General features: G+C 49.5%; 1 protein-coding gene across 11 annotated transcripts in view; it reads left to right on the top strand.

The window, feature by feature from the left end:
- Positions 1-24,102, top strand: part of CACNA1D (calcium voltage-gated channel subunit alpha1 D) — a 320,771-nt gene that overhangs the window by 282,800 nt on the left and 13,869 nt on the right. For all 11 annotated transcript variants that reach the window (XM_067754765.1, XM_067754769.1, XM_067754766.1 and 8 more), the window contains 7 exons: positions 1,398-1,489; positions 2,360-2,519; positions 3,092-3,219; positions 3,358-3,454; positions 6,873-6,975; positions 7,316-7,417; positions 12,200-12,330. In XM_067754765.1, the coding sequence (XP_067610866.1) occupies positions 1,398-1,489; positions 2,360-2,519; positions 3,092-3,219; positions 3,358-3,454; positions 6,873-6,975; positions 7,316-7,417; positions 12,200-12,330 (813 nt within the window). The remainder of the gene's footprint in view (positions 1-1,397; positions 1,490-2,359; positions 2,520-3,091; positions 3,220-3,357; positions 3,455-6,872; positions 6,976-7,315; positions 7,418-12,199; positions 12,331-24,102) is intronic.

A 24,102-nucleotide genomic window follows, 5' to 3' on the forward strand; every position in this document is an offset into this window, starting at 1 on the left:
CTGATTGAGAAAACCCATCGTTGATTGTAGCAACAGCAAATGCTGTACTGAAAAAAGCCATAATTGTCCTATTTTCTGCATCAAAGTTGCTAAGAAGATATGAGTGATACAAAAGTCTGTATCATCTGAAAGCATTACAAACTATTTCTAGATGCTGGGGCTGAACTGGAGCCATTATCTTGCCTCAGAAGCGCCCCTCTAAAAAGAAGCGTGAAACCAGGCTCTTCTGTGGCCTGGTCCTGGCTGAGGGGCTGTGGGACGCTCCCCAGCTCCTCCTGAGGTGGGGAAGGGGGCAGAGGAGCTTCCCTAACAGCTGAGCCCTAGCGCAGAGTGGGCGGGTAGGGGGCAGAGCCCCCTGGAGGAGAGGGAGGTGGAGGACCCTGTGGCCCTGGACCTCCCCGGGGTCCCTCTGCCACGCTCTCTGCTGGTTCAGGTGCAGACTTTCAGGTAAGGGGGGGCTGTGAGTGAAAAAGAGGTCAAGTATTCCCGCAGCAGAGAAATGGTGGTACGTGCTTTTTTATTCTGAAGGCAGAGAAGCATTTTCAAGTGACTAGGACTTTTACCAGGGGTTTTGAACAAAGAGGCCGTGTGCTCGAGCCCCTGTAATTTAGCAGCTTGTGACGCCATGGGCCCCAAAGGGTCTTTTATGCCATAACATCCTCATATAAAACTTAAGTGGCCGCAGAGAACTGGAAACCGCATCTCGCACACCACCCCTGTGTTCACTCAAGAGTCTTTACCGGCCATCAGGGTCTTCGAAAATGCCAGTCTGCTTCTGTATTCCCCACGAGTGAAGAATTTACTAACTTCCCCTGGCCCTTAAGGCAAAGCCAACCCTCCTTCCCATGGCCCACCGGGCCCCCATCCAGGCTTGTCTGCAGCCTGGTCCTTGGGCTGTTCGTCACACTCACGTTCTTTTCATTTCCTGGAGCACCCGGGCCACGTCGCCTCTGCTCCTTTGCAGGTCGTGCTCCCTCTGCCTGGAGCATTCTTCACCCTCCTTGTCACCTGACTGGCTTCTCCTTCCCCTTCAGTTCTGGGCCTTAACCTCACTCTCCCTGGAGACCTTCCCTGACCCCAGCCCCAGCCTCAGGGATCCTGTGAGCTGTGCTTCCCTGTCGGGCTGGACCAGCCCAGCTCCCATCTGAAGAGGCTGCCGGTCTGGTTACTTTTTGCATCCCTTCCCCAGGCTAGGAGCTCCTTGAGCTGAGAATGTGCCCAGCGGTTAGCACCGAGCCCAGCGTATCTTAGTGGGATGAATAAAGTTCCAGGGACTCTGGGTATTGACCAAACTTGAGTTCTAAATTCACATATGGAGGGGTGTGTTTTTTTCTTTTCTTTTTTTTTCGGTATGACAAAATCTTTTCTTTTTTTCCCCTAATAACTTCTCTCTCTAGATGTTTGGGAAAGTTGCCATGAGAGATAACAACCAGATCAACAGGAACAACAATTTCCAGACCTTTCCGCAGGCCGTACTGCTGCTCTTCAGGTGACTGAGTCCAGCCCGGAGCAAGTCTCTCGGGTTCTGGGCTCCAGAGCAGCAGAGGACCCGGGTTCTTAAAGCATTTGGTCATGGTGGCCTTTTGTATCTGTTGGTTTTGTACTATTAAACAGACACGGTAGCATTTTAGTCACAGAGGAATTTTGCAGGCTTTTGGCCATTCCCATCGTGATTGGCTTAAGGTTTTCCACTTGGGAGTGAGTAGGTCTCCTGAGCCGCTGAGAAGGTGTGGGGTGTGTGCTTACACATGGGCGCATGTGCTCGAACAACCGGGAAAATGAAAATTTAGCAGGAATGTAGAGGCCTTTTGCACAGTCAGTGGGGAGCATCCTGAGATGTGCAGTTTCAAACTTTATGGGATTGTTTTTAACTCCATTGAATAGCTTTGTAAACAAAGCACCTTAAAGTGAGAGAACTTTCTAGAAACCATACAAGCAAGTCCTAACGACTGGAGAGCAAGTTCTTTGTAAGTTAGTTTCCAGTTCTTTGCTTTCAACAGAATCAAATGGGGATCTAATCGAGTTGTCAGATGGTAGGTCATTAAAAATAATAATCGTTTAAAAATTGTAACGTAAGTGTTTAAAGAAGAGAAGACCACAAAACAAACATCCCTTTATACAAAAAGAATTGATGTGCTTATATCAAGTGAGTGATATAAATCAAAGGGTGTTGCAACAGGGCCTCCCTTACTGATGTAAGTTGCATTTGAAAATAAGTAGGAATTTTCACTAAATCAAACTGGCTTTCCCCCCAAAGTACTTAGCTTTTGGTCTAATTAAAAAAATTTTTTTTTCTTAAAATTTCTTAAAGATCTAAGCCTCAAATGCCTTCTTTGTTTCTTTACTTAATCTAAAAAAGGTGTGCGACGGGGGAGGCCTGGCAGGAAATCATGCTGGCCTGCCTCCCGGGAAAGCTCTGTGACCCCGAGTCCGATTACAACCCCGGGGAGGAGTACACCTGCGGGAGCAACTTTGCCATTGTTTATTTCATCAGTTTTTACATGCTCTGTGCATTTCTGGTAAGTGATCAGAATAGCCGCCCTACCACCAATGGACACATCTTCATGTAGCATTTGGGATTCAGACCAGTGACGTTGCCCCGTCAAATAGCTGTGGGGTATTTTATGCTGACGAGCAGTCTAGACTCCACCGGGCCGTCGAGGTTTTGCTGAGCGAGGCCTGTGTTACTAGCGCCTTTGGTGTGAGCAGGGGCTGGGTGCTCGCTAACAGGCTTCACCATCCCAGCTTCTTAGGGCTGCTGGTTCCTTTATAATAAAAAATCTCAAAGCCACTGCACATAGTAGTGACTTACGAGAGTGAGTTATTTCGTGGCAAATTATAACACTGCAGTGTGTTTCAAAAGGTCAGGCAGTACATTCCCCCTGCCCTCCCCTGGGCCTATACCCAAACCATTTTGGAAAGCTAGAAGTCTGCCATTTTCTTAAACGTTCTCCAGAATGAAAGATTTTCAGCCTCTCTAGGAGAAATGGGTCCAAATGTCTTGTGACCCTTACAATTAGGAAGCACTCACTAGGGTTGAACCCAGCTCATCCCACTACAGCTGAAACGCCCTCCTGATTGGCTTTTACAGATCATCAACCTGTTTGTGGCTGTCATCATGGACAATTTCGATTATCTGACCCGGGACTGGTCTATTCTGGGGCCTCACCATTTAGACGAATTCAAAAGAATATGGTCCGAATATGACCCCGAGGCAAAGTAGGTTGAAGAGAATTCCATCTGGCTTGTGTGGGCTGTTTCTGGATGTTGGGTGTGCTTTCCTGTGGAAGGTGGGATGGACCGAAAGCCCGGGCCTGCTGGTGCTGCCCTGCACCTCATGCCGTACTTTGTCTCCAGGGGAAGAATCAAGCACCTGGACGTGGTCACTCTGCTCCGCCGCATCCAGCCCCCCCTGGGGTTTGGGAAATTGTGTCCACACAGGGTAGCCTGCAAGGTAAGTGTCCTGTTAGCGTCCCTGACGGCCTCTCTTGCAGGAACGCCCTGCTTTAGTCAACAAACCCTTACTAAGTGATGCTCTGTGGAGCCTGCTGTCAGGCACTGGAGATGCCGAGGTGAATGACATGTGGTTGCTGTCCTTGAGGAGTTCTCAGCTGTGTAACTCTTAGGTCACCCTGTCAGCCAACAATAAGAACAGGAAGGGAATTGTGTAATTTGTCACTGGGTAGAAGGAGGGGATGGTGACATTTGCATCAGGTCCAGCAGGAGAGAAGTAGGAGTTTGTCACAGGGGCAAGGGCATCGCAGAAAGGGAGCCCAGGGAGCCCAGACGTGGAGGCAAGAGAATGGAGAGTCGGTGTGGCTGGAACGCAAGAGGAGGTGGCAGAAGGCCTCAGGCCCAATCTGAGTGTAGCTGCGAGGAGCCTTCTGTGCTATGCTGAGTCCCATGGAAGAAACAGGAGGAGACATCCATTCTAGAAAGTTGACTCTTGGCAATGGAGAAGTGAACTGGGGACAGGAGAACACCCAGGAGAGCTGTTGCATTATCTCACTGTGAAGTACCGAGAGCCAGAGGGAAGTGGGCATGGAGAGGAGGGGATGGCTTAGGGATCTACTTAGGGAGTAGAGTGGAGAGGACTTGGTGGCCCGGACGTTTCCTAATTTGTGTGATGGTGCACACAGTGACGTGCCCCTCGTGTGCATCCGGCGGTGGCGTCTCGGGGATGGATTCAGATCTCCTGCTGAAACCGCACTCCTCCTCGGACGGGACTCGAACCCGTCCGCACCTCAGATTGAGACTTGAACCCACAACTCCTGACTTAGGAGGGGACTCGAACCCACTGTCTCTTAGTTAAAACCACTCACCTGGTGTCAGGACTTACTGAAACTCAGGTTCTTTTGTCTCGATGCAGAAAGAATTCAGCGTGAGGCCGGCAAAGAGGCCGGCAAAGAGTGAGTTTCTTAGCATAGGATGCTTGTGAGAGATACAAGCGGGCAGGCAAGGGAGCACAGCCCCGAGAACAAAGAGGGCTACATTTTTATAATCAGAGAAAAATGGGGTAGGGGAGAAGATCACCTTCTTCCTCATTTTTGGCTAGACGTCAAGGCTGGTATCCTTAGTTCCTCTTTTAACCCTTGATGGTCTAACCAGGACTGTCATGGCACTCTTTACATGATACGTATATTAGCAAAAGGGTGGTAACGTATACTAAAGCATGGTAGTTCATCTCAGGTTTTGGTATAATGTCCCCTTTCACCTGGTTTCTTTCCCCTCTCATCTATATTCCTGTCTTGGCTACACACAGGAATGTAACTCTTCAAGGACCATTAATTCCCTGACTTCATATAACAAGATTCAGATCTCATATCTATTGTCTTGTACTTTAACTACATATGTAGATTGTTGCTTGGTTACTGGATGCTTTTCTCGAGTTGTCTCCCACTGTTTAAACAGTCTCCCAGAGTCCCTTAGAATTCCCTTTCTGACTTGAATCCCCTAGTGGGATTTTTTTGTGATTAATTTATTTGGTTGCGTCGGGTCTTCATTGTGGCATGTGGGATCTTTCGTTGTGGTGTGTGGGCTCTTCATTGCAGCGTGTGGGCTTCTCTAGTTGTGGCGCGTGGGCTCAGTAGTTGCGGTGCACAGGCTCCAGAACGCACGGGCTCAGTAGTTGCAGCACACGGGCTTAGTTGGCCCGTTGCATGTGGGATCTTGGTTCCCCGACCAGGGATCAAACCCACATCCCCTGTATTGGAAAGCAGATTCGTAACCACTGGACCACCAGGGAAGTCCCCCTGTAGTGGGATTTTTAAGCTATCTATTTAATTATCCTACTCTATCCCTGTCACCATCTCACCCCATTCCTGAAGTTTTCACATCAGACCATGCTCTCTGCGAGCTCTCATTGAGATTTGTTTTCCTTTCATAGAACTCGCATTGAACCACCTTGAGTCAGCTGTAGCAATAGAAAAGGATCCCCCTTTTTAAAGGAGAAATGCAAGATTTGCCTGTTGAAACTCTGCCCTATAGAAATCCAGCCAGTCTGTGCAACAACTGGTCCCCTCTTCCCACAGATATGAGGGGATTCGGGGTCAGGGGTTCACCCTACCCCCAAAGGGATGCTGGGCTCGCTCTAGACAGAACCCACAGTGAAGAGTGGAGTCCACAGTGTATTTCAGGCTTTCAGAGAAATCCGAGCCAAAACTCATTGTCCCCTGGGCTGGAAGTCCAGTTGGCAAGTCCTTGGGGTCCTTCCCCAGTCTTTGCTTCTCCTCATCCTGGACTCTGGATGTAGGCAGAGAATAAGCCACAGATGTTGACTTTTTTCCCATAAATTTCCCAGTATCAGCCTCTTTTCTGTTTCCAAGAACAAGATGGGTTCTGGCTCATGGCTGTTACTTTGTGTTTGCGTTTCCAGACCCTTTTATGTAAAGGGTCTACGTGTCCTTCAGGCACAAAGTAGTCCATTTTGCTGATTCAGGAACTTGCCAGGAAAAGCAAGTGACTGTGCAGGCTCTCCTAGGACTAGGAATTTAGGTGGGATGAATCATGTGTACACAAGACTCCAGTCCATTAATAGGGAGGAGGAAAAGGGTTTTAAAATCTTTCTCTTGGGACACCTTGTCAGCCAAAAGTAAGAAATTTGAAACTGTTAGAAGTGCTAAGTACCACTTATTTAGCACTTACCACGTGCCAGGCACCTGGCTGGAGTCTTAAGTGTCTGTGAGCTCCTTTAACCCTTGCACAGCCCTTTGCTGTGGGCATGGCTTCTGCAGTAACTGGGGCCACAGAGAGTTTCACTCACCCAGGTCCTCTCCAACTCTCAGTGGTGGTGTTACAGGGGCGAAGAGAGAGAAAAGAGAAGCAGGATGTGGGGATCCAGCTCTGAAAGACCAAACACTGGACTCATAGAACCGCGTGGACTTGTACAAAACACTCCACAGTGGTCTCACCAGGGCAGGGTCCTTGAAGGACACTCCCTGCGATAGGAAAAGTAATCGACCTTGTTGGTTGAGGACCTTTGTCCCAGGCTCTGTGCCTGGCTCATCATACCTGGTACATCACTTTAACCCCAAACAGCCTTAAGGATGTGCCCAGAATGGAGGCCTTACCCCAAGACACAGGGAGAGCCGGTTAATGAGAACGGGAGAGGAATGCATGGACAGTAGGGAGTCTAAAAAACAAACAAAATGCATCTTCTGAGTGCCCGCGTTTGCACTTCATGACTCGAGCTTTGATCTTTGTCAGCTCGGATCTCCTCAGATACTAGATGCCCCCCCCCAAATGGCTGTTGAGTTGAATCGAGGGTTGATTAGAAAGGAGATGAGGGATAAACAGAGAACAAACGAGGAAAAGGGCTGCAGCTGTCATCATTCGTTTGCATTCTATTAAGGGACTTTTCTTTCTGTTTACAGAGACTAGTTGCCATGAACATGCCGCTCAACAGTGATGGGACAGTCATGTTTAACGCAACTCTGTTTGCTTTGGTCCGAACGGCTCTTAAAATCAAGACGGAAGGTGAGCCCTCCGTGGAAGCAGGACAGGTGGGAGAAGAGGAAGGGGAGGCCGTATCCCACCTTGATTCCCATCTGGGCCTCTTCTTGTCAAAGGCGGGGCAGGGAGGGGACACCCCCCCACCCCCGCCCAGGGGATGGGGCGGTATGTGAAATGAGAACATCTGTGCTGGCCCCACTGGCCGGACCTGCTTCCCTCAACCCTTCTCCCCTCCCTCCGTGCTTCACCTTATCCTGGAAGGTTGAGAGGTGAGTCGGGCCACCAGCAGCCCCGGTGAGAACAGAGAGGCATTGCTGGGCAAAAGAAACAAGGCTTGTTCCCCCCTCTTGCTTTTTGAATGCAGGGAACCTGGAACAAGCTAATGAAGAACTCCGAGCTGTGATCAAGAAAATCTGGAAGAAAACCAGCATGAAACTACTTGACCAAGTTGTCCCTCCAGCTGGTGGTCAGTGCAATTTTTTTCCTAAGTAGTTCTTGACCAGCACATTGGTGCCAATGCTAGTCTCTAGGAAGCCCAGCGTGTTTGCAGAATGCTTAAGGTACCAGCCAGAGCATTGAGGCCAACAGCTAAAGGCCCTTCAGCCATTGGTGTAATGATTTGGGGTAACGTGAAGACCACTGCAGACAAAGGAGAGGCTTCAGTGAGAAGGATATCAAGACCCATATGGTTGAAGCCGGGGTTCTCTTGTGGGTGGAGGGATTAATGTTAGGAGAACAAGCTTGCTGCCTCAAAACCAAAAGCCTGTATTTTTTTTGCCCCAAATGAAGTGTTTAAAACTAGTTTTCCTATATCCTTCAACATACTGTTGAAAACCTCTCACACACAAAAAAAAAGCTTTCAGAAAATGGTGTTTTTGAAATGTTCTTAAGACTGGATCTGCTACCATAATTACCAAAAACATCCCTTTGTTTAGAATTTAGAGATGGAACTAACAGGCATGCTTATTTCCTTTTGCTATCATAAAATAACTGACTAAACTTTTCTCAGATTTATATATATATATATATATATAAAATACATATATATATATAATACAGATACTGTATTTCCATTTTTGTCTAAGTATACATGGACTTACAAGTGGAGATGATTGTGTTTTGACTTTTATTTTCGAGTTTTAAAGGTGCAGGATCCGTTTGCTCGGTGCCAACATGCCTGCACTTTACCCCCTAGCCCTGGGCACGTTAGGAGTGTTTGGTGTGTTTTGTAACCAACTGAAATCTTATAGTGTCCCTGCTCCTGCGGCCGCCAGACTGGGCTGGCTCAGGTCCAGAAGCTGAGCCAGGATGGTGGCCTCTCCTTTTGAGAAGGTGACAACCTCTGGCTCTCGGGGGCAGAGAGAGCAGCATGCTGGCCAGCTCCGCTCCCCGGCATGACTCCAGAGCTTTTTGTGGCTGGAGAGAGCCGCCCAGAGCTGGCAGGGCCACCGGCTCAAAGCTGGGAAAGATGGCCCACAAAGAAACGATAAAGGGCTACTGTGCAAAACAAAACACTGAAAGAACAAAACCGAAATGAAAACTCCCGCCTAGAGAGAGAACCCTGGCTCTCCACGGGAGAACGGATGCTGCACGCTTAAAACGACCCTTTGGTTTTCATTCTTTTCTTTTTAGCTGCACACCCAGGTGCTCGCATGGCTGAGACGAATTGCTTTTTCCAGTCGTTGTAACAATGTGCTTGAGCTTTTCCTGCAGCCTCCATTCCTTTCAAGTCTCAGTCTTTCAGAATATTCTGAAGCAATTCTGTTTTAGGGTGGTGGCATGGAATCGGAGTTATCTCTTGCCAGTTGTATTCCCCTACATGTTTCTCACGATGCAGATGCATGCCTCAGAGTAGCGGGCCCCACCTGTCCAGGGGGTCCGGCCTCAATGGCACGCGCACCTCCCGTCTCTCTTGAAACGCCAGCCTCATTACAGGCCAGTCTCTCTCACATCAGCGCCCATCCTGGCAAGGCTCGCCTGGAGAGAGTCATTCGCATCACTGTGAAACTTCCTTTCTTTTCATTTCACCACAAGAAAAGTCCAGAATTTGGCTCCCTTCCTTGGAAAAGCTGATCAGCTCTTAGCCCTACTGGCCTTCTCACGAAGGCTACATAGTCTTCCGCTTCCTTGGTCCAATAGCGGGCCCCGGTTTTCTCTCTGTTATTTCTTAGCCTGGATTGGGGGGTTAGGATGACAAGGGTTAATCTCTTCCAAAATGGCAGTAAGACCGCTGAGAAACCTGGGACAAAAACAGTGCCTCAATAATGGCTGGAAAACTCCAGAAGTTCCATGGCATGGGTTGTGGATGTGCTGGAGCTTATCCAGGTTGAATCTCAAATAAGTGCTCTCGTCACCGAACTTCCATAGGTGGTAACTTCAGGCTTCGGTGGACAGACTCTGGTTGAGTTGCTGCGCAGGGTTGTAGCATCTGCATTCACCCCTTGCCTCTTTGTTTTTCCTCTTTTACCTTCCAGTAGACCACTGGGTCCCAGCCTTTCCCACACCGAGGAGCACTTAGGAAAGGGGAGCATATTTACGACCCTCTGGGCCAGCGGACGGGTAGCTCCCACGGCCGAGGGGCTCGGTCTCCCGCCCACTGTAACCTGGTCAGAGGGCGGAAAACTGAGCCAGGCCAGCCCTGCACCTGTGACTGGTCGACGTGGGTCGCTCGGGGGCCCCTTACAGCCCTGGTGACAGAGCAGAGTAGGTGCCCACCTTAGAAGGCTTTGCCAGCACAGGGGTGATGTGAGCCCCGCTCCCCGCCGAGGTCATCACGAGCTTGATGAGGCGATACTCGGGAATGAGCCTGGAACCCAGGCCGGAATTCCGGGCTCTCGCGGCGCCTTTGGCCGCGGTGACAGCCTCTGTGCTCTCTCCGTGCTGAGCTGTCTCATTTCCCATCTGGCCGTTGCTGGTGTTCTCACCTCCACTCTAGAGTCTCCTGCCGTTGCGTGGATCTTCCTCCCTCCTTGAGAAGTCCCTCCTCCTCCCAGGGGCGCTTCTTTGTCTTTGGGCCTTTGCCCCGGACCTGGATCTTGGGCCCTTTTGCCCCGAGAAGCGCTCAGAGCCGACCCCGTCGCTCTCTGCAGTCCTGAGCCCAGACGGCCTCACTGCACTCACTCACTCTTCCTTCCTTTTCTGACCTGCTGTAGCTTTGACTTTTCCTGTTCTTAAGACTCTTCCTGGGCCCAGTTTCAATAGCTCAGCATCTCAGTGCAAAAGGCCAAGTGACCCTTGAGAGACCTGCCCTGTAGAGCCCTAGGTGGGCACCTCTGCCCTGGAGCTGCCCCTTGGGCAGAAACCTGATCTGCCCTCTTCACTGAGTACACCGCCCCCCAGGTTCTGGGCCAGGGAGAGCCGAGACCCTCCCACAGGAGCCCCCTTGGCCCCTCTAGGCTAGCACCATCCAGGTGGAAGGGAGAGAAAGGTTAGGCCTGCTTTTGCTGGAAGCGTCCCAGCACGGGATGAGGTGGGCCTTCTGTGAGTACAGCCAGTGCTTTTCGTGGGAGCCCACAGAGAAGACTGGAAACCCTGGCCGGCAGAGGCTGGCTGCCCCTGGGATTCTCAGGCCGCAGTCGGTCCACCTCCTACACGTAGCCTGGTGGGGAGGTAGACTTGTACTCTGGGAGAGGCGGCCCCAAAGGAGCAGGTGGCCCTTGTGGTGGAGCAGGGAGGTGGTGGGGTAAAGAAGGAGAGCCCAGGCCCAGGGGTCCCACATCCCAACTCACCTGGCCTGGGGCAAGTCATGGAACCTCTGTCCGCTCCCCTCTCGCCTTCCTGCCTCTGGACAGTGCGTTGTTAGACCATTTGGACCAGCCCGAGACTGATGAGAGACCTGGTTTCACATCTACCCAAAGCCCTAGGTTCACTTTGGTGGCCCCTACACCGTTCCCAGACTTGCCGGGCTTGGGTTTAGAAGGAATGCAATACACTTCTCAAGGCTGACCACCGCCAGGCGTCTTCTCACACAGTAACACTGAGTAGCTTCTGACAAGGAAGTTGGGGGCCATGGGAAGCCCAGAATGGCCCAGCAGTGTCCAGACAGGGATACCCCCCTCATGGCCACAGAAGGCACCCCACCCAGGAGGGTCCCAGTGTCCCCCGCCCTGTCATGCTCTATGATCCATTTCAGTGGATGCCACTGTTGGCAGCTTGTAAAATAACGGTGACTCTGATGACTCACCATCCCCCGCCCCCTGGCACTCAGGACCACCCAGAGTGCTCTGCGGGCCTCTTCTCCCATAATCCTCACAGCTCCTCCTCCGAGAGGCTTAGGGAGAACGCAAGCCCAGAGAGGCCAAGCCCCTTACCCAAGATGGCACGCAAGTTGCGAGGGCAGCCTGGCCACAAGTGTAGCTGTGCTGAAGCCTGAGGGCAGCAGCCGTTCCTCCTCCCAGCCTCTGCGAACCGTGGTCAGTAGCCCCCGGGGGCCCTGGACAGATGTGGGGGTGAGCAGGCCTTGTGGAGACCCCCGGGCACACAGCCACTGCCAGGGTGGTTTCCCGGGAGACAGCCAGAGCCCCTATTCTGCCTCATGCATCACCTTCAATCACGCTCGGCAGAGTTCCAGCTCCCCAGCCACACACGATGGGGTTGTTTCTGAACAAAGCAGAAATAAGTCGGCTCAACTTTGAGGTTAGTTGGAGCTGTCACTTGCAGTATCGAAAACAAGCAGTTCTGAATTACAAACCAAGGAATGACACGTGGAGGCTATTGGCAGAGAATTAAGGGGCACATGTAAATCTGGGTCTGCAGTCACTTTTCAGAAATGTCTTCTCCTTCCAAGCCTGTCTGTCACCTTTCTGAGGTCTCTATCTTTATCTCCAGGCATTGGGATTTGGATGGTTAATTGTCCTGAGTGTTCGTGGTAATTACACATGCAAATCCCTATGCGCAGGGGTGAAAATATGACCCATGAAGCCTTTTTTGTTTTGTAATTTTTATTTTGAATCAGTAACCAAGACGGCACTTCATAGTGTTACTAATATGCTGCTCTATTAAACTCATGACAAGTGTATTATTTTCTGCAATTTTGAGCATCCGTTTATTTAGCTGACTCTGATTTTGAGCCTTAACTGCTTTGCACAACCTTGCTTTTCGCTAGATTTAGTCTCCCAGTGTCCTAAGCGAGAGCTCAGTGCCTCGTGCCCCGTCTTGCCCTTCCCCCAGCCCCAGCCAGAAGTGAGTGTTAAGGCTGTTGCTGGAAATATGCTGATTCGGGAGAGCTCTGTCTGGTCTCTCCGTTTAGATGATGAGGTAACCGTGGGGAAGTTCTATGCCACTTTCCTGATACAGGACTACTTTAGGAAATTCAAGAAACGGAAAGAACAAGGACTGGTGGGAAAATACCCCGCGAAGAGCAGCACAATTGCCCTACAGGTGAATTGTTGTTTTGTCTTTTTCTCTTTTTCACTAACGATTTTACGAGCTTATTTGAAATACTAGAGAGCTGACTATTCATGGTTGAGCAGTACCACCAGGATTTTGTTTAAACTGAGATACTGCACACTCCCCCAAATGTGGACTAGCCATTTCTGGGCCACCAGGTAAGTACCTCCCCCTCCCTGCTTTCTCTGGCGTGCCCCTGCGTCCGCGTCCACTGTGGCCCGGCCCCGCGGGGCAGGGCCTCCAGGACAGTGGCCGAGGCACATCCCTGGCGGGAGGGGAGCCAGAGCTGCCCTCGTGCCTTATCTCCCCCAGGGCTTCTCCAAAGGCAGCGTCCTCCGAGCAGGCACCCACCTTCCCCCAGCCTCGGGCTCGGGCCCTAGCCGTCCACGAAACAGCTTTCCATCTGAACGCAAGTGCTTTGTTTTGTTTCTGTTTGTTTCTTACCCCACTGCTTGTTGGTTTTCGGTCCATCTCAGTAACATCCATCACCTCCTAGTGCACGTGTGCGTGTGTGCGTGTGTGTGTGAGTGTGTATGCGCGTGTGTGTGTGCGTGCGGTGTGTCTGTCTCTGCGTGTCGTCTCCTGAGGGCCGTGAGGCTTGCTGTGCAAATGCTCTTCTCTCTCGACCCAGCCAGCCTCTGGTCCCTTCACCCGCCCGGGCCCCGCCCAGGCACCCGGAGGGGGGATGTGGTTTCAGGAACCTCTGGTTCCAACTAGGGTCCATGCATTCAAGGGTGTAGAATCCTAGGTAAGCCCAAAGCCCTGGTGGGAAGCAGGTGTGTGGGGAAAGGGAGTCCCAGTGGAGACCCGCACGGAGAGGGGCTAGGAAGGGAAGTCTGTGAGTGCTGTGACTGAGAAAGCAGAGTGGAGAAGGAATGAGGAAAAGATGCCAAGGACTACAAAAGTGGAACTCCAGAGGTTGGCAAGCTGTCAGAAACAACTGTCCAGATTGATCAAAAGCCCTGTCATCTCTGCTGTCCGGATTATGCATAAGATAACGTTTTCCTTTTATGTCCCTGTTATCACCATTTGTCTTAAACTGGGCCTTGTTGGTATGGGTAAGGTTCAACATGGAAGAGTCTTTTGCTTTTTTTCTGGGGGAAAATGCCCTGCATTGTCTTGTGTTCTCAGTGATGGTAATTACCAAAGTGAAGGCTTGTCTGTGGTCTCCCTGAGAGAGAATGAACATGAATGACAATGAATGCGTGAAGGAAGGAGGGTGGGGTGTGTGCATGTGGCGGGTTAGGAGATGACCTTGTGTGACAGTGACCTGTTGATTCATGATGCAACCTGGGCTCTGCCCAGACAGCGCTGGGGGGTGGGGTGGGGAAGGATGGATGCTGAATCTGACCAAAGACAATTTCTGATTTTTCTTCCTCTGGTCACATCTCCTAAAGGGAGTTCAGTGAATCACAGGCTTGAATAGCTGATTGCCATCTCAGCCTGCAGAATTTGAGTAAAGCTTTCACCTCTGACCCATCCAGTTTACGAAAGTGACAGCCCTTCTCCTGATCACAGCTCACAAGTAGCCTTAGAGAGAAGCAAACTGAAAAGACGTGTTTGCAAACTTTGAGCAGGTCTGGTCCATACGTTCTAGAGGGCGGTGTGGCCAAACTGGGTGCAAGGGCAGGGAGAGATGATCATGTTTCTGCAGGCTTTTCCCTAAAGCAGCGCTGGGCCTGGAGGACTAGGGGCCGAATTCCAGAGTGTCGTGATCCCCTCCTTGTAGGGAACTGCTTGCTGTTCTCAGGTTCTAGCTCTTGGGGCTTGATGACTTTTCTGGAGGGGGAAACATACTCTTTCGTGGATGGCTGTGTCGTAATTCACGGTAACCAAGGTAGCGCTGCGCTGAGAGCCTTCTGTTTTCTGCAGAAGGCATATATGATGACCGTCTGGATACAGGGTTATACCTTTGCTGAGCCCCCAAGGCTTCCCAATTAGATGGCTTCAGGGCTTGCTCTGGTGGCTGGATATAGTGTTTGGAAGTTTTAAAAACCTGAACAACAACACGTGGCTACGTAATTGATAATCACATTTCATGGGTGGGTTTCACTGAGTGAGTCTTTAAGTTGAAAGTTCAAATGATGCTGAAGCTACGTGTATACATCATGGGTTAAAAAGACTCTGTTACATTGTGTCACAATCATGTTTTTCCCCTGGACATTTTTTCATTTCGTTGTTTACAGAAAGTTTCCTTTCCTTGGTGAAATTAAAATATCTCCGGTTAGATGCCAATATCAACACACTTCCACACGGTTCCATTGGGAGTCGAGGCTGTGACTATAATTTATGTTGAGCACCCAGCCTAGGAAATTAAGTTGTGTTCATAATCTTGACAGATACGTTCTGAAAATGCATTCGATTCTGCAGCAAACATTAAAAGCAGAAAATTTTTGTTTCCTTGAAGGATAGCTCTCATTACGTGTTTGGTTTCCTGTGCTCTAGAAAGGGCTTCAGATGTGATTTGTCACTCTTCATTTAATTAGCACGACGAGGCGCTTCCTTTCTGCATTGAGGAAATATCACGTGACGATGTGGCAGTTAGGGAAGCGGAGTCAGATGGCGGTGGGAGGAGAAATGGATCAACCGTGGCACTAGGATGAGTACACAGATCCTCGAGAAAGCTCCCCAAGGTGGGCGCGGCCTGTCGAGAAGTGGGATGAGTTGCTCCTCCCTGTGCCAGGGGCGCCAGGAGGCTGAAAGCCCAATTACTAATGAAAAATGGAGTGTGGGTGTCAGGTGAGCACAGGAGTCAAGACGTAGGCCAGTGCGTGCTTGTGCGGCGTAGGGTGCAGTCTGTCTGAGCAGGATCAGAGCTGGTCCACGTTCTCTGTCCCCCGCCCCCGCATTGGAATGGTTTCGGAGGGCGCACAGATGCACTCTGGTTATCAACTCTGTGGGCTCCATCTGGTCTTCCTCTGTTCAGACCAACTGCAGGGCCCCTTCTACATGAAGGGGGGTGGCTTGAGGACCTCCTGGATCCACGTGTGGGTAGGAGCTTGGCACCTGGTGTCCTCTGGCCTCTGTGGTCTGAATGAGTGTGCAGTTTCCATCCGCCCATCCATCTTCATCATTAAAGCCAGCCTTCTCTCCAGCCCCTCTCCAGAGGGAATCAGAGAGAAGCTGCATCAGGCTTTTTTTTTTTTTTCCTCTCACTCATCCCCTACATGCCATATTCACTTTAGTTTGACTCTGCCTTTGCTCTTCATCCATTGTTGCTGCATCCCAGTGACCTGCAAATTTCCACAAGGAGCAAGTAAATAAAGGAACACAGCTCTGCAGCCACGAAAACTCTGTCCCCTTCCCAGCAAATAGTAATGCCTCATCAGATCTTCCAGATGAGGACTGCAATATACAGACACTCATTAGTCCAGTATTTCACGGATTAGAAAAAGAAAAAAGATCCCAGAGTGGGGAAAGTTTTGTTCATTTCTTTTTCTTTCAACGTTCGAGGATTTCCTTTTTGCAAAAGACACTCCGGTGGACTGAGGGGAGACTGTTGCCCACTCATCCCAGATGGGAGCCTGCCCATCTTCAGGACAGGAGGACTTGAGAGGGATAGATTTTTCTTTTCGTTTCTTTTCTTTTTTTCTTACCTGTTTGGAAGTTGCGTTTAAGGAGGAGACCGTCATTTCCGGCTTGCAAAGAATTAGGTGGTTAGGTTTTATAATGTGAAAGCCTGAGCCCCAGCTGGCAGGTGGTGGTGTAGGTGGCCCAGTAGAAATGTGGGTGGTGGAACGGAATCAAATGGCTCTCAGTCCCCGATGTGGCCCCCTCGGAGAGGCTCGGGCATAAAGATAGAGGAAAATGGGATACTCCACAGACATTGAACCTGTAGAATATCCCACACCTGTTATCTAGTCACCCCAGTCTAAAAATTAGCAAGATTTTTTTGTCTTTTTTTTAAAAGCATGATTCCATCTAAAGCCATAAAAAGGCTTTTTTTTTTTTTTCTTTTTTAATCTAAGAGAAGAACAGATGCTAACAGATGAGATTTCACTGGCTGATTCATTTGTTTCAGATGCTTGAACGGATGCTTTAGAATTTTCTGCCTGAGCTACAGCACCACGCTCGTTAGTCGGAAGGCGTTTGTGGCTAAGGCCTTGAAAGGGAAAAGCCTCAAGTGGGCTTATTTCTACTGAAACAGCATTTCGGGAGAAATGCAGGAAAGAGCAAACCCAAGGCCCCAGAGAGACCCCTTCCAAGCAAAGCACTCCTCCGGAAGGTGGAAGCAGGGCCGTGGCTCAACTGCGGAGCCGTGGTCTCCTGTCACGGACGCTGCTCGGTGGCTCCTTTTCATGAAAGGGAATGAGCAAGGCTTAACAGTTTTCCCTTCCAAGCAGAGACTCAGAGAAAGGGAAAGAGTGAGAGCAAAGGAGGGGGGCAGCCGCCCCACAGAGAAATGAAATGAACACAACTTCCTGATGCTGGCCAGTAAAAAAAAAAAAAAAAAAAAAAAAAATTCATAAAAAGATTAAGCAGACCTGTGTAAGGTGGGCAGCTGACTCCGTTCCAAAGTCCTGCATCCCTAGTTTACCTGAACTACCAAAGACTGGCAGGCCCCTTGGCACTGGGCTGACAAAATTCCTTTTATATATGCCAGTCCATCATGACCTCCTGACCATCCAGCTCCACTCTCTGCAGTGACCAGTGCAGGATGAAGGGAGATGTGGACAGGACAGGAAGCTCAGACACCCCCATTTAAACTAACACATACACCTGCATGCCCAAACCAACCCAGGCGACACCTCAGGTTCCATCTTAACGCGTCCGCGGGAAATACCACCACACCCAAACCTCATCCGACATTGTCCGTCTTTAATTCAAAGCCAGTCTGGGGATGCCTCTTTGGAAGCAGTGTGGTCCAGTTTCAAGGACACTGGGAGTCAGGGAACCTGGGTTCTAGTCCCAGTTCCAGCGTTCACTTGCTGTGTGACCTTGGGCAAGACACTTAACCTCTCTGTGCCTCAGTTTCCCCATCTGTAAAATGGGGGTAATAATGTCGACCTACCTCACAGGGCTGTTGTGAGGAATAGCTAAGTGATTGTAAAGCACTTTGAACGTATACTTGCTTATTATTAAGACTACAACAATAATAATATCATATGCCTGTTTACTACCAGAACTTTAAGAAATTCTTGTTTTTCTTTGACCTCTTCTCTGTCCTGTAGTGATCCATCGAGAAAGAGAACTCTCCCCTTTTTGAGATTTCTAGGAAATGCATAGAGATGTAAACAGCAGGAACTCTTCAGGTTGTTTTCTCACATCTTACAAAAAGTAGATGCTTTTGCACAAGAAGTTGCTTCGAGGGGCGGGGGGAGGTCCCCTCTGAAATTCTCAGCTGTTTCCAGGCAGTAGTTGAGGAGTCAGTACACCTGATGCTGAGCCCAAGATACCCAGAGGTTTAGTGCAAAGTTGAGTGCAAAACCTTGAAATTCCTGAAATGTCTAGAGAAGAGAAGGGTTACAAGCTCTGGTCTGTGCAGACTGGAGGCTGCGTGCATGTGTGCGTGTGTGCAGGGCGTGGAGAGGCCCAGGATGTGGGGAAGCCCAGCTCCTGGCTGTTCTCATCCTCAGCCAGGCAGGGTGGGGGAGCCGTGTAGCCAGTGGGAAGAGTGGTGCTAGCAGAAGTCCCCCAGGCCCGTCCTATGCATGACTGAGAGGGTCCCTCCCAGCCTGGAGGTCTGCTCCAGTGATGTCTTCTGTGCTGTGACCTTTGTTTCACTTGGGAAACAGGCCTGGCCCCCAATTTGGTTCCTGTGTGTGCAGACTGTCTTAAGTCTAGGAGCTCGTGGTGGGTTTTCTGCATTCTCACAGCAGAGTCCGTGGGGCCAGAGAACAGGGTTGACCTCTTCACACAGCACCATGGGTGGTGACGTGGGCATGGGGGCGACCCCTGTGAAAATGTCGAAGCACAGCTGTACCTGCTAGTTGACAGCTGTGGCCCCCAGCACCTTGAGCCTCCTCAGCCCCTGCTAACATCCCAGCCCTGCACCAAACCCCTCTGTGATTCAGTAACTAGAGGGCGAATGCCTGGTGTAGCAGGGACCTCTGGGAGCCTATTCTGGTCTGAAGGCCCACCTCTGCTCTGACTGGGTAGTGCCCGGGATAAACCAGTTATTAAGTATGTGGTGTATCATCCCTGAAAAAGAAGCTGGTCAGCTCTGTGGGCACAGGTAAGGAGTTTATCCACCATCACAAACGATCCCCCTGCCCCTGACCGACTCTGATGTCGTTTATTAAATACTAAAGGGAGTGTTTGTGCTCGCCCCCGCCCCCTGTCTGTGTCACCCCATCTCAGAGGCCCACAGTGGCCATCTGTCTTCTAGATCTAAGTCTCTATACACCAGAGCCTCAGCAGGGCAGCTCTAAGCAATCCACGTGGCTGGTGTCTCCACATGCCTTTCTGCACAGTCCTTCCACATACGTAGAAACTGGAAAGCAGTAACTTTCTAGGTGGGATTTACGGAACGGTCTAAATGGAACGTGAGAATCTTGCCCCGCGTGGGCCTGGCTGTGTGCTGAGTGACGGCCCTGGTGGTGGCTGGTGGCTGAGATCAGTTGGTGAAGGACAGCCAGAAGTTGTCGGGGCCACCTCCCGCCTCGCTCGAAAGGGAAACGAGGCTTCCCTGGAACCTGGTTCACAGTCAAACTGCAGATACCTCTGTCCTTTTCCCTAAGACCTTAAAAGAAGAGTATAGCTTTAAACGTAGAAAAGTTGTAAGAGACAAGTCATGTTTAATAGGTCAGATTGACAGACTCAGCAAACTCGGTGCCCAACACCAGAATCCATGGTGCTAAACTCTGAAGCTCCTGGATGGAAGACACAATGCAGGCCAGGATCCATCGCAGGGACACAGATGTAGGATCGGGCCTCAGGATCTTCTTCAATAGCTTACTCTATGGTGTGACCTAATTAAAAATTCGGTTGATCCACAGGATTATTGGGTACTGGATTCTCTCCTCTTAAAGGCAGGAGATCGCTCCTCTCTAAGAATAGTAATTATTATTTTCAAAAGTCTCTGAGACGATAGAATTACTGAAAATAAGGGAAGTTACATGATGTCATCGCAAAAGGTCTTAATTACTGTGGCATGCTATTGACTAACACCCACCTAGGAGCCCTCTTTAGCCCAAACGTATCACGATTTGGTTATCCACTGGCAGGAGCTTGCGAACACTCGTGGTTCCTTGGCTGGGTAGGTACCTGCACGAATTAGTTCTCCCTGGCACACCGTAGCCCTGAGAGAGGTGGCTATTGGGGGTAATGGGAGGGCACATCGTTCTAAGGCACAGTGAAGGCAACCCATGCCAAAGGCTAACGCAGAGAAGCCACGAGAAGGATGTTTCTTCCCAAAGTAGAGAAAGGTCGGGGGAGATCACGGGAATCCTGGATGGGGGAATAGCCCAGCTCCAGGAAAAGATGGTGTTGCCTGTCTGAGGGCAGGTTATCATCAAGTTCTACAACTTTCTGGTCTCAGGAACCTTTTATGCTCTTAAGAATTATCGAGGACCCTTATGTATCAATATTTACTACATTAGGAATTAAAGCAGAGATTTTTAAAACGCAGAATATGCAAGCACAAAGTTGCCGGAGAGATGAGATCCCCAAGGTTTATGCAGCCTTTGAAAAACCCCACTGTGCTCTCAGGAGAGGATGAGAGCGTACAAGGCTGAGAGCATCCTTGTCTTATTATGCAAAACACAATGACCTCTTGGACCCTTTAAGGTGTCTCAGAGGGCCCCAGGGTCCTTGGGCCACACTTTGAGAACTGCTGCTCTGGGGGATTGATCCCATATCCCCCCCTAAAGGAAAAGGGTGCTGGAGCCTTTTTCCAATCTCCTGCCCCTACCTTGAACTGTCCCCTAACTCCCAGGCCCGTCCCCAATCCCAGCCCACTCACCTATACATGGAGCTGCCTGGGCCCCCAGCGTCCAGCCCGCGTTCAGGCTGAGAGTTGTACCGCACATGCCATGTCTCACTGCCTGTGCTGATCTGGAGGAATGGTGGTGTGAATTCGTGTGTGAGAGAGAAGTGTCTGTAAGGATCTCAGCTCCTGAGAGTGGCACGGCGGAGACAAGGATATGCGCTGAGTGTAGGACCAGTTTTTGCGATACCTGGTGATTTCTGTCATTGCCGTGATACAAGAGTGCTGCTGAGTTAGTTGTAAGAAGTTTCACCTTGATTGAGTGGCAGCCACAGTCATGTGGGGTTGCAGTCATGAGTGAGCGCATGGTGGGAACTGGATCCTGGCACTCTTCCCCGTAGACCCCAAAAGGTGGGGCGGCATGGTGTCATTGGAACAGCCGAACTGCGCGTCGCGATCCCTAGCTGAGCCATCACTCGTGTGGGCAGGTCACTTAACCAAATGGGAATCATCTTGGCTCTCCCCTCCCCGGCCCGCCCTCCCAAGATGTAGTGGGATAAAGTATGTTACATTGCAGTGACAAAGATGCTAGCAGAATAGGTCTCGATTTGTGACTTCTGCTAAGCCCACATTTTAAGTAAAACTCTCTCTGTTATCAGGAAACTGGCAAGCATTTCTCCAATGCTGGTGTTAAAACTACAACCAAGAATTAAGGTGGAACTAAAACAGTTGGCTTTGTCAGATCAGAAGAAATGTCACAGATTGCTTTAGATAATTTTTTTTAAGTCGCAGGGAAATGTCATAGATCACTTTAGGTAATTTTTTTAAACTTCCCTTTATCTTTCAAAAGGAAGGTAACAAACTCCATGTACACAGCGGAGTGCCACCCCCAGGGTAACTTACATGGTAATGTTACAGCTGACTTTGCAGGGAGGGTGGGAATCACTGTGCGTGACTCACGGGGGGCGTGCCTTCCTCGTAATTCTAGCTCTTTATGTTTATATATAACTCGAGGACTGTTCATAACGGACGCAGAGGCCACACCATCACATCTTCCCTGGTGGAGAACAATGACAAAAGAAGGGGTGTGCCTGTGTGTGATGTGTGTGCATGTGGGGATGCAGGGGAGGTGGAATGGCTTATAGATAAACAGGTGTATGCTGTGAGAATTTAATCTCCAGTTCTTTGTGCCGAGGGAGCTAGTCTAAAATGATCCCTTCTAATTGGGTAGGGGCAGAAGCCTGCTAAAGGGTTAACCAGAACTCGCCTTTAACGAGATGACCGAGCAGGGCTGGCCTTGGCTGCGGGAGACCTGCCTGTGATAGAGACCCGGCTCTGCTCTTTGGCTGGAGCCTGAAAGCCTGGCACTCATACCCGAAGATGGATGGCCTGGCCCAGTCCCGACTGGAGACTCACATCTCTTATCTGCACTGTTACAGTGTAGGTTCAGGAGGGGTTCCGGGGCGTTTCTACGTGCTGAGAGCTGGCAGACGACCGGTGTGAGTGATGGCGCTAGCTTAGGGAGACAGGCAGTGAAAGCACTTCAGATGCACCAGGTAGGAAAAACTTAACCCTGAAAGTGGGCAAGAGAAAGGAAGGTAAATGAATGTTCCTACTTGAGGTTAAAATATCATACATTTATGCTATTGCTTCAGAAATATTTACAGAGATTTTATAGTTTGGGGTTTTTTTTTTTTTTTTTTTTTGGTGACTTAATCATTCACTAGAGTAAATATCTATAAAATTCCAATTAAATGGTGTCTAAAATTTAAAGCAGCGGTCTACAGGCAAAGCGCCAACATTTCTTTTTTTAACAAAAATATTTATGAGAACATCTAGCATTTAAAAATCAACCAGAAACTAGGCTTGATTCTGTTTAATATTTTATATGATTGGACATCTTAAAACAAATCGATAATGTTTATATTTTATAGAAATTCTGTGTTTATTCAAAACCATAATTCTACTGTGATGTTAATGGAATGACTTTATATGGCTTTAATTGTGTTGGTTTAAATGCTAATGACCACATTTCAAATTAAAATAGTATTTTGCTGATAGGGGTAGACACAGATATGACATATGAAAGAATAGATAATTTTACTGATTGTAAAGTGTTTATTTCCAGAAAAAGATGTTCTTTTTTTTTTTTTTTAAGGGCTGTGAAAAAAAAGTCATTTTTTCAAGGGTTTAAGATAGATTTCTGCACTTTGGGAATTGGAACTTGTGCCTATGGAATTTTTGGAGCAGCCTAAGCTACCTTTTAGCTTGATATGTGTGTGCTAGAAAATTTTTCATTACCATGTTTTGTGATATGTAATAAATTCAGGGTGCTGTGCTTAAGCTTCGTTTCAATTCAAGTTTGGGAACATCTGTCTCCCTCATTCCCAACCCTGGCAGACACCCCTACTCCCCATAGTACCTCCCCCCTCCCTCCCCGTCTGTCCTTCCTCGGATCCCCTGTGAAAGAGTCCAGTCAGTCTCTGACTCTTAGGAGGTGTGTTCCTTCCTGCGTGGAGCAAAGCAAAATATAATCATGATTTCTGAGCCTCTGCTCTCCTGTCTGGGAAGAGTGATGCTTTCTCTCCTCCTTTGATGTCTCTTTAATAAATATGTTGTCCTTATTTGTCTTTGGACATGGCCTCTTGGGCCACCTCTCAATTTCCTCCATGATTTATGTTGCAAACAAATTCTCTGTCCTGTGTGTTTGTTCACTGCTCTCTCCTAATCTTGTGTATCATTGAAGACATGCTGGAGACAGTTTTTGGTTTTATTATGCAATTATGTCATATGTGTATTTCAGTGAAATGTCAACCCGTCAACAGAGGATGATGTTAAAAATTATCCAAATAAATAGTTTTCTATTTCTTCTAATCAGACCTAGTCCAGTCAGTTGAATGACAGTGAACAGGATTATCTGTTGTTATTTAAACAGTTTTCCTGGCCCACGCTGCCTTGGGACGTGGATTAAGGTACATAATTTACCTGGGGATGCTGACTCGGTGCACTGTCACCTGTGTGTGTTTTGTGGCAACGGAAGCAGGTGTCTCAAACCTGGTCTCTTGCTTGGGAGCCTCAGATATGTAACAGCTCTTTCTTTCCAGTGATCCAAAATCAGATGGTGAAACTCTGGCTTCGTTTATCTTCCCTTGATAACTGTGCCCTACAGAACACTGCCTGGATGAATTGCAGGCTGTTCAGTACGACTGGGCTCAACCTTGCTGCCCAGGCCTGCAGCTCTGCTGTGCAAGAGCTTTTCATCCACTTGGCATTAGAGTTGCCTTCCTGATGTTTCCCTGAGAATGGTGTGGGTCTGCCTCTAAGACAGATGATTTCCCAGGCTCAGATGTGCCGGAAGCGGGGTCCTGAGAGAGGAAAAGAGTGAGCGTGTGTGTGTGTGTGTGTGTGTGTGTGTGTGTGTGTGTGTGTGCGTGCGCGCGTGTGCGCGCGTGTACATGTGTGTGCTTGTAGCTGTACGTGTGTGCACGTCTGAGTGCGTGTGTCTGCTGCCTGTGATCAGAGGGACAGGTGAGTGAGAGGCAGCCTCACTGCCCACACCACAAACTGTTCTGGCTTTGGCCCTGGGACACGTGTGTCCTTCCCCTGCGAGACCACAGCCTTCTTAGCCGGGAACCTTAAGGCTTTGACTCCAGGCAGCTCGTTCACCCCCACGGTTCATAAAATGGAAAGGTCTGGGGCTCCTGTATGCAAAGAATGGTTCAAACCAGACGCAGCCTGGTGTGCGACCTTTAAAAGGATCCTCTTGCAGGCTGAGGGCTGTTACGAACGAAGCCATTTTCACGAGAGCCTCTTGGGCGGTTCCATAGGACTGCAGAAGACCGGTCTGAGCGTTCCCACACTCGTGGGCTCGGTCCTGCCGGATCTGGCAAGATGGG

The sequence above is a fragment of the Pseudorca crassidens genome, chromosome 10 (genome assembly GCF_039906515.1).
Source record: "Pseudorca crassidens isolate mPseCra1 chromosome 10, mPseCra1.hap1, whole genome shotgun sequence".
In the NCBI taxonomy this organism is placed as follows: Eukaryota; Metazoa; Chordata; class Mammalia; order Artiodactyla; family Delphinidae; genus Pseudorca; species Pseudorca crassidens.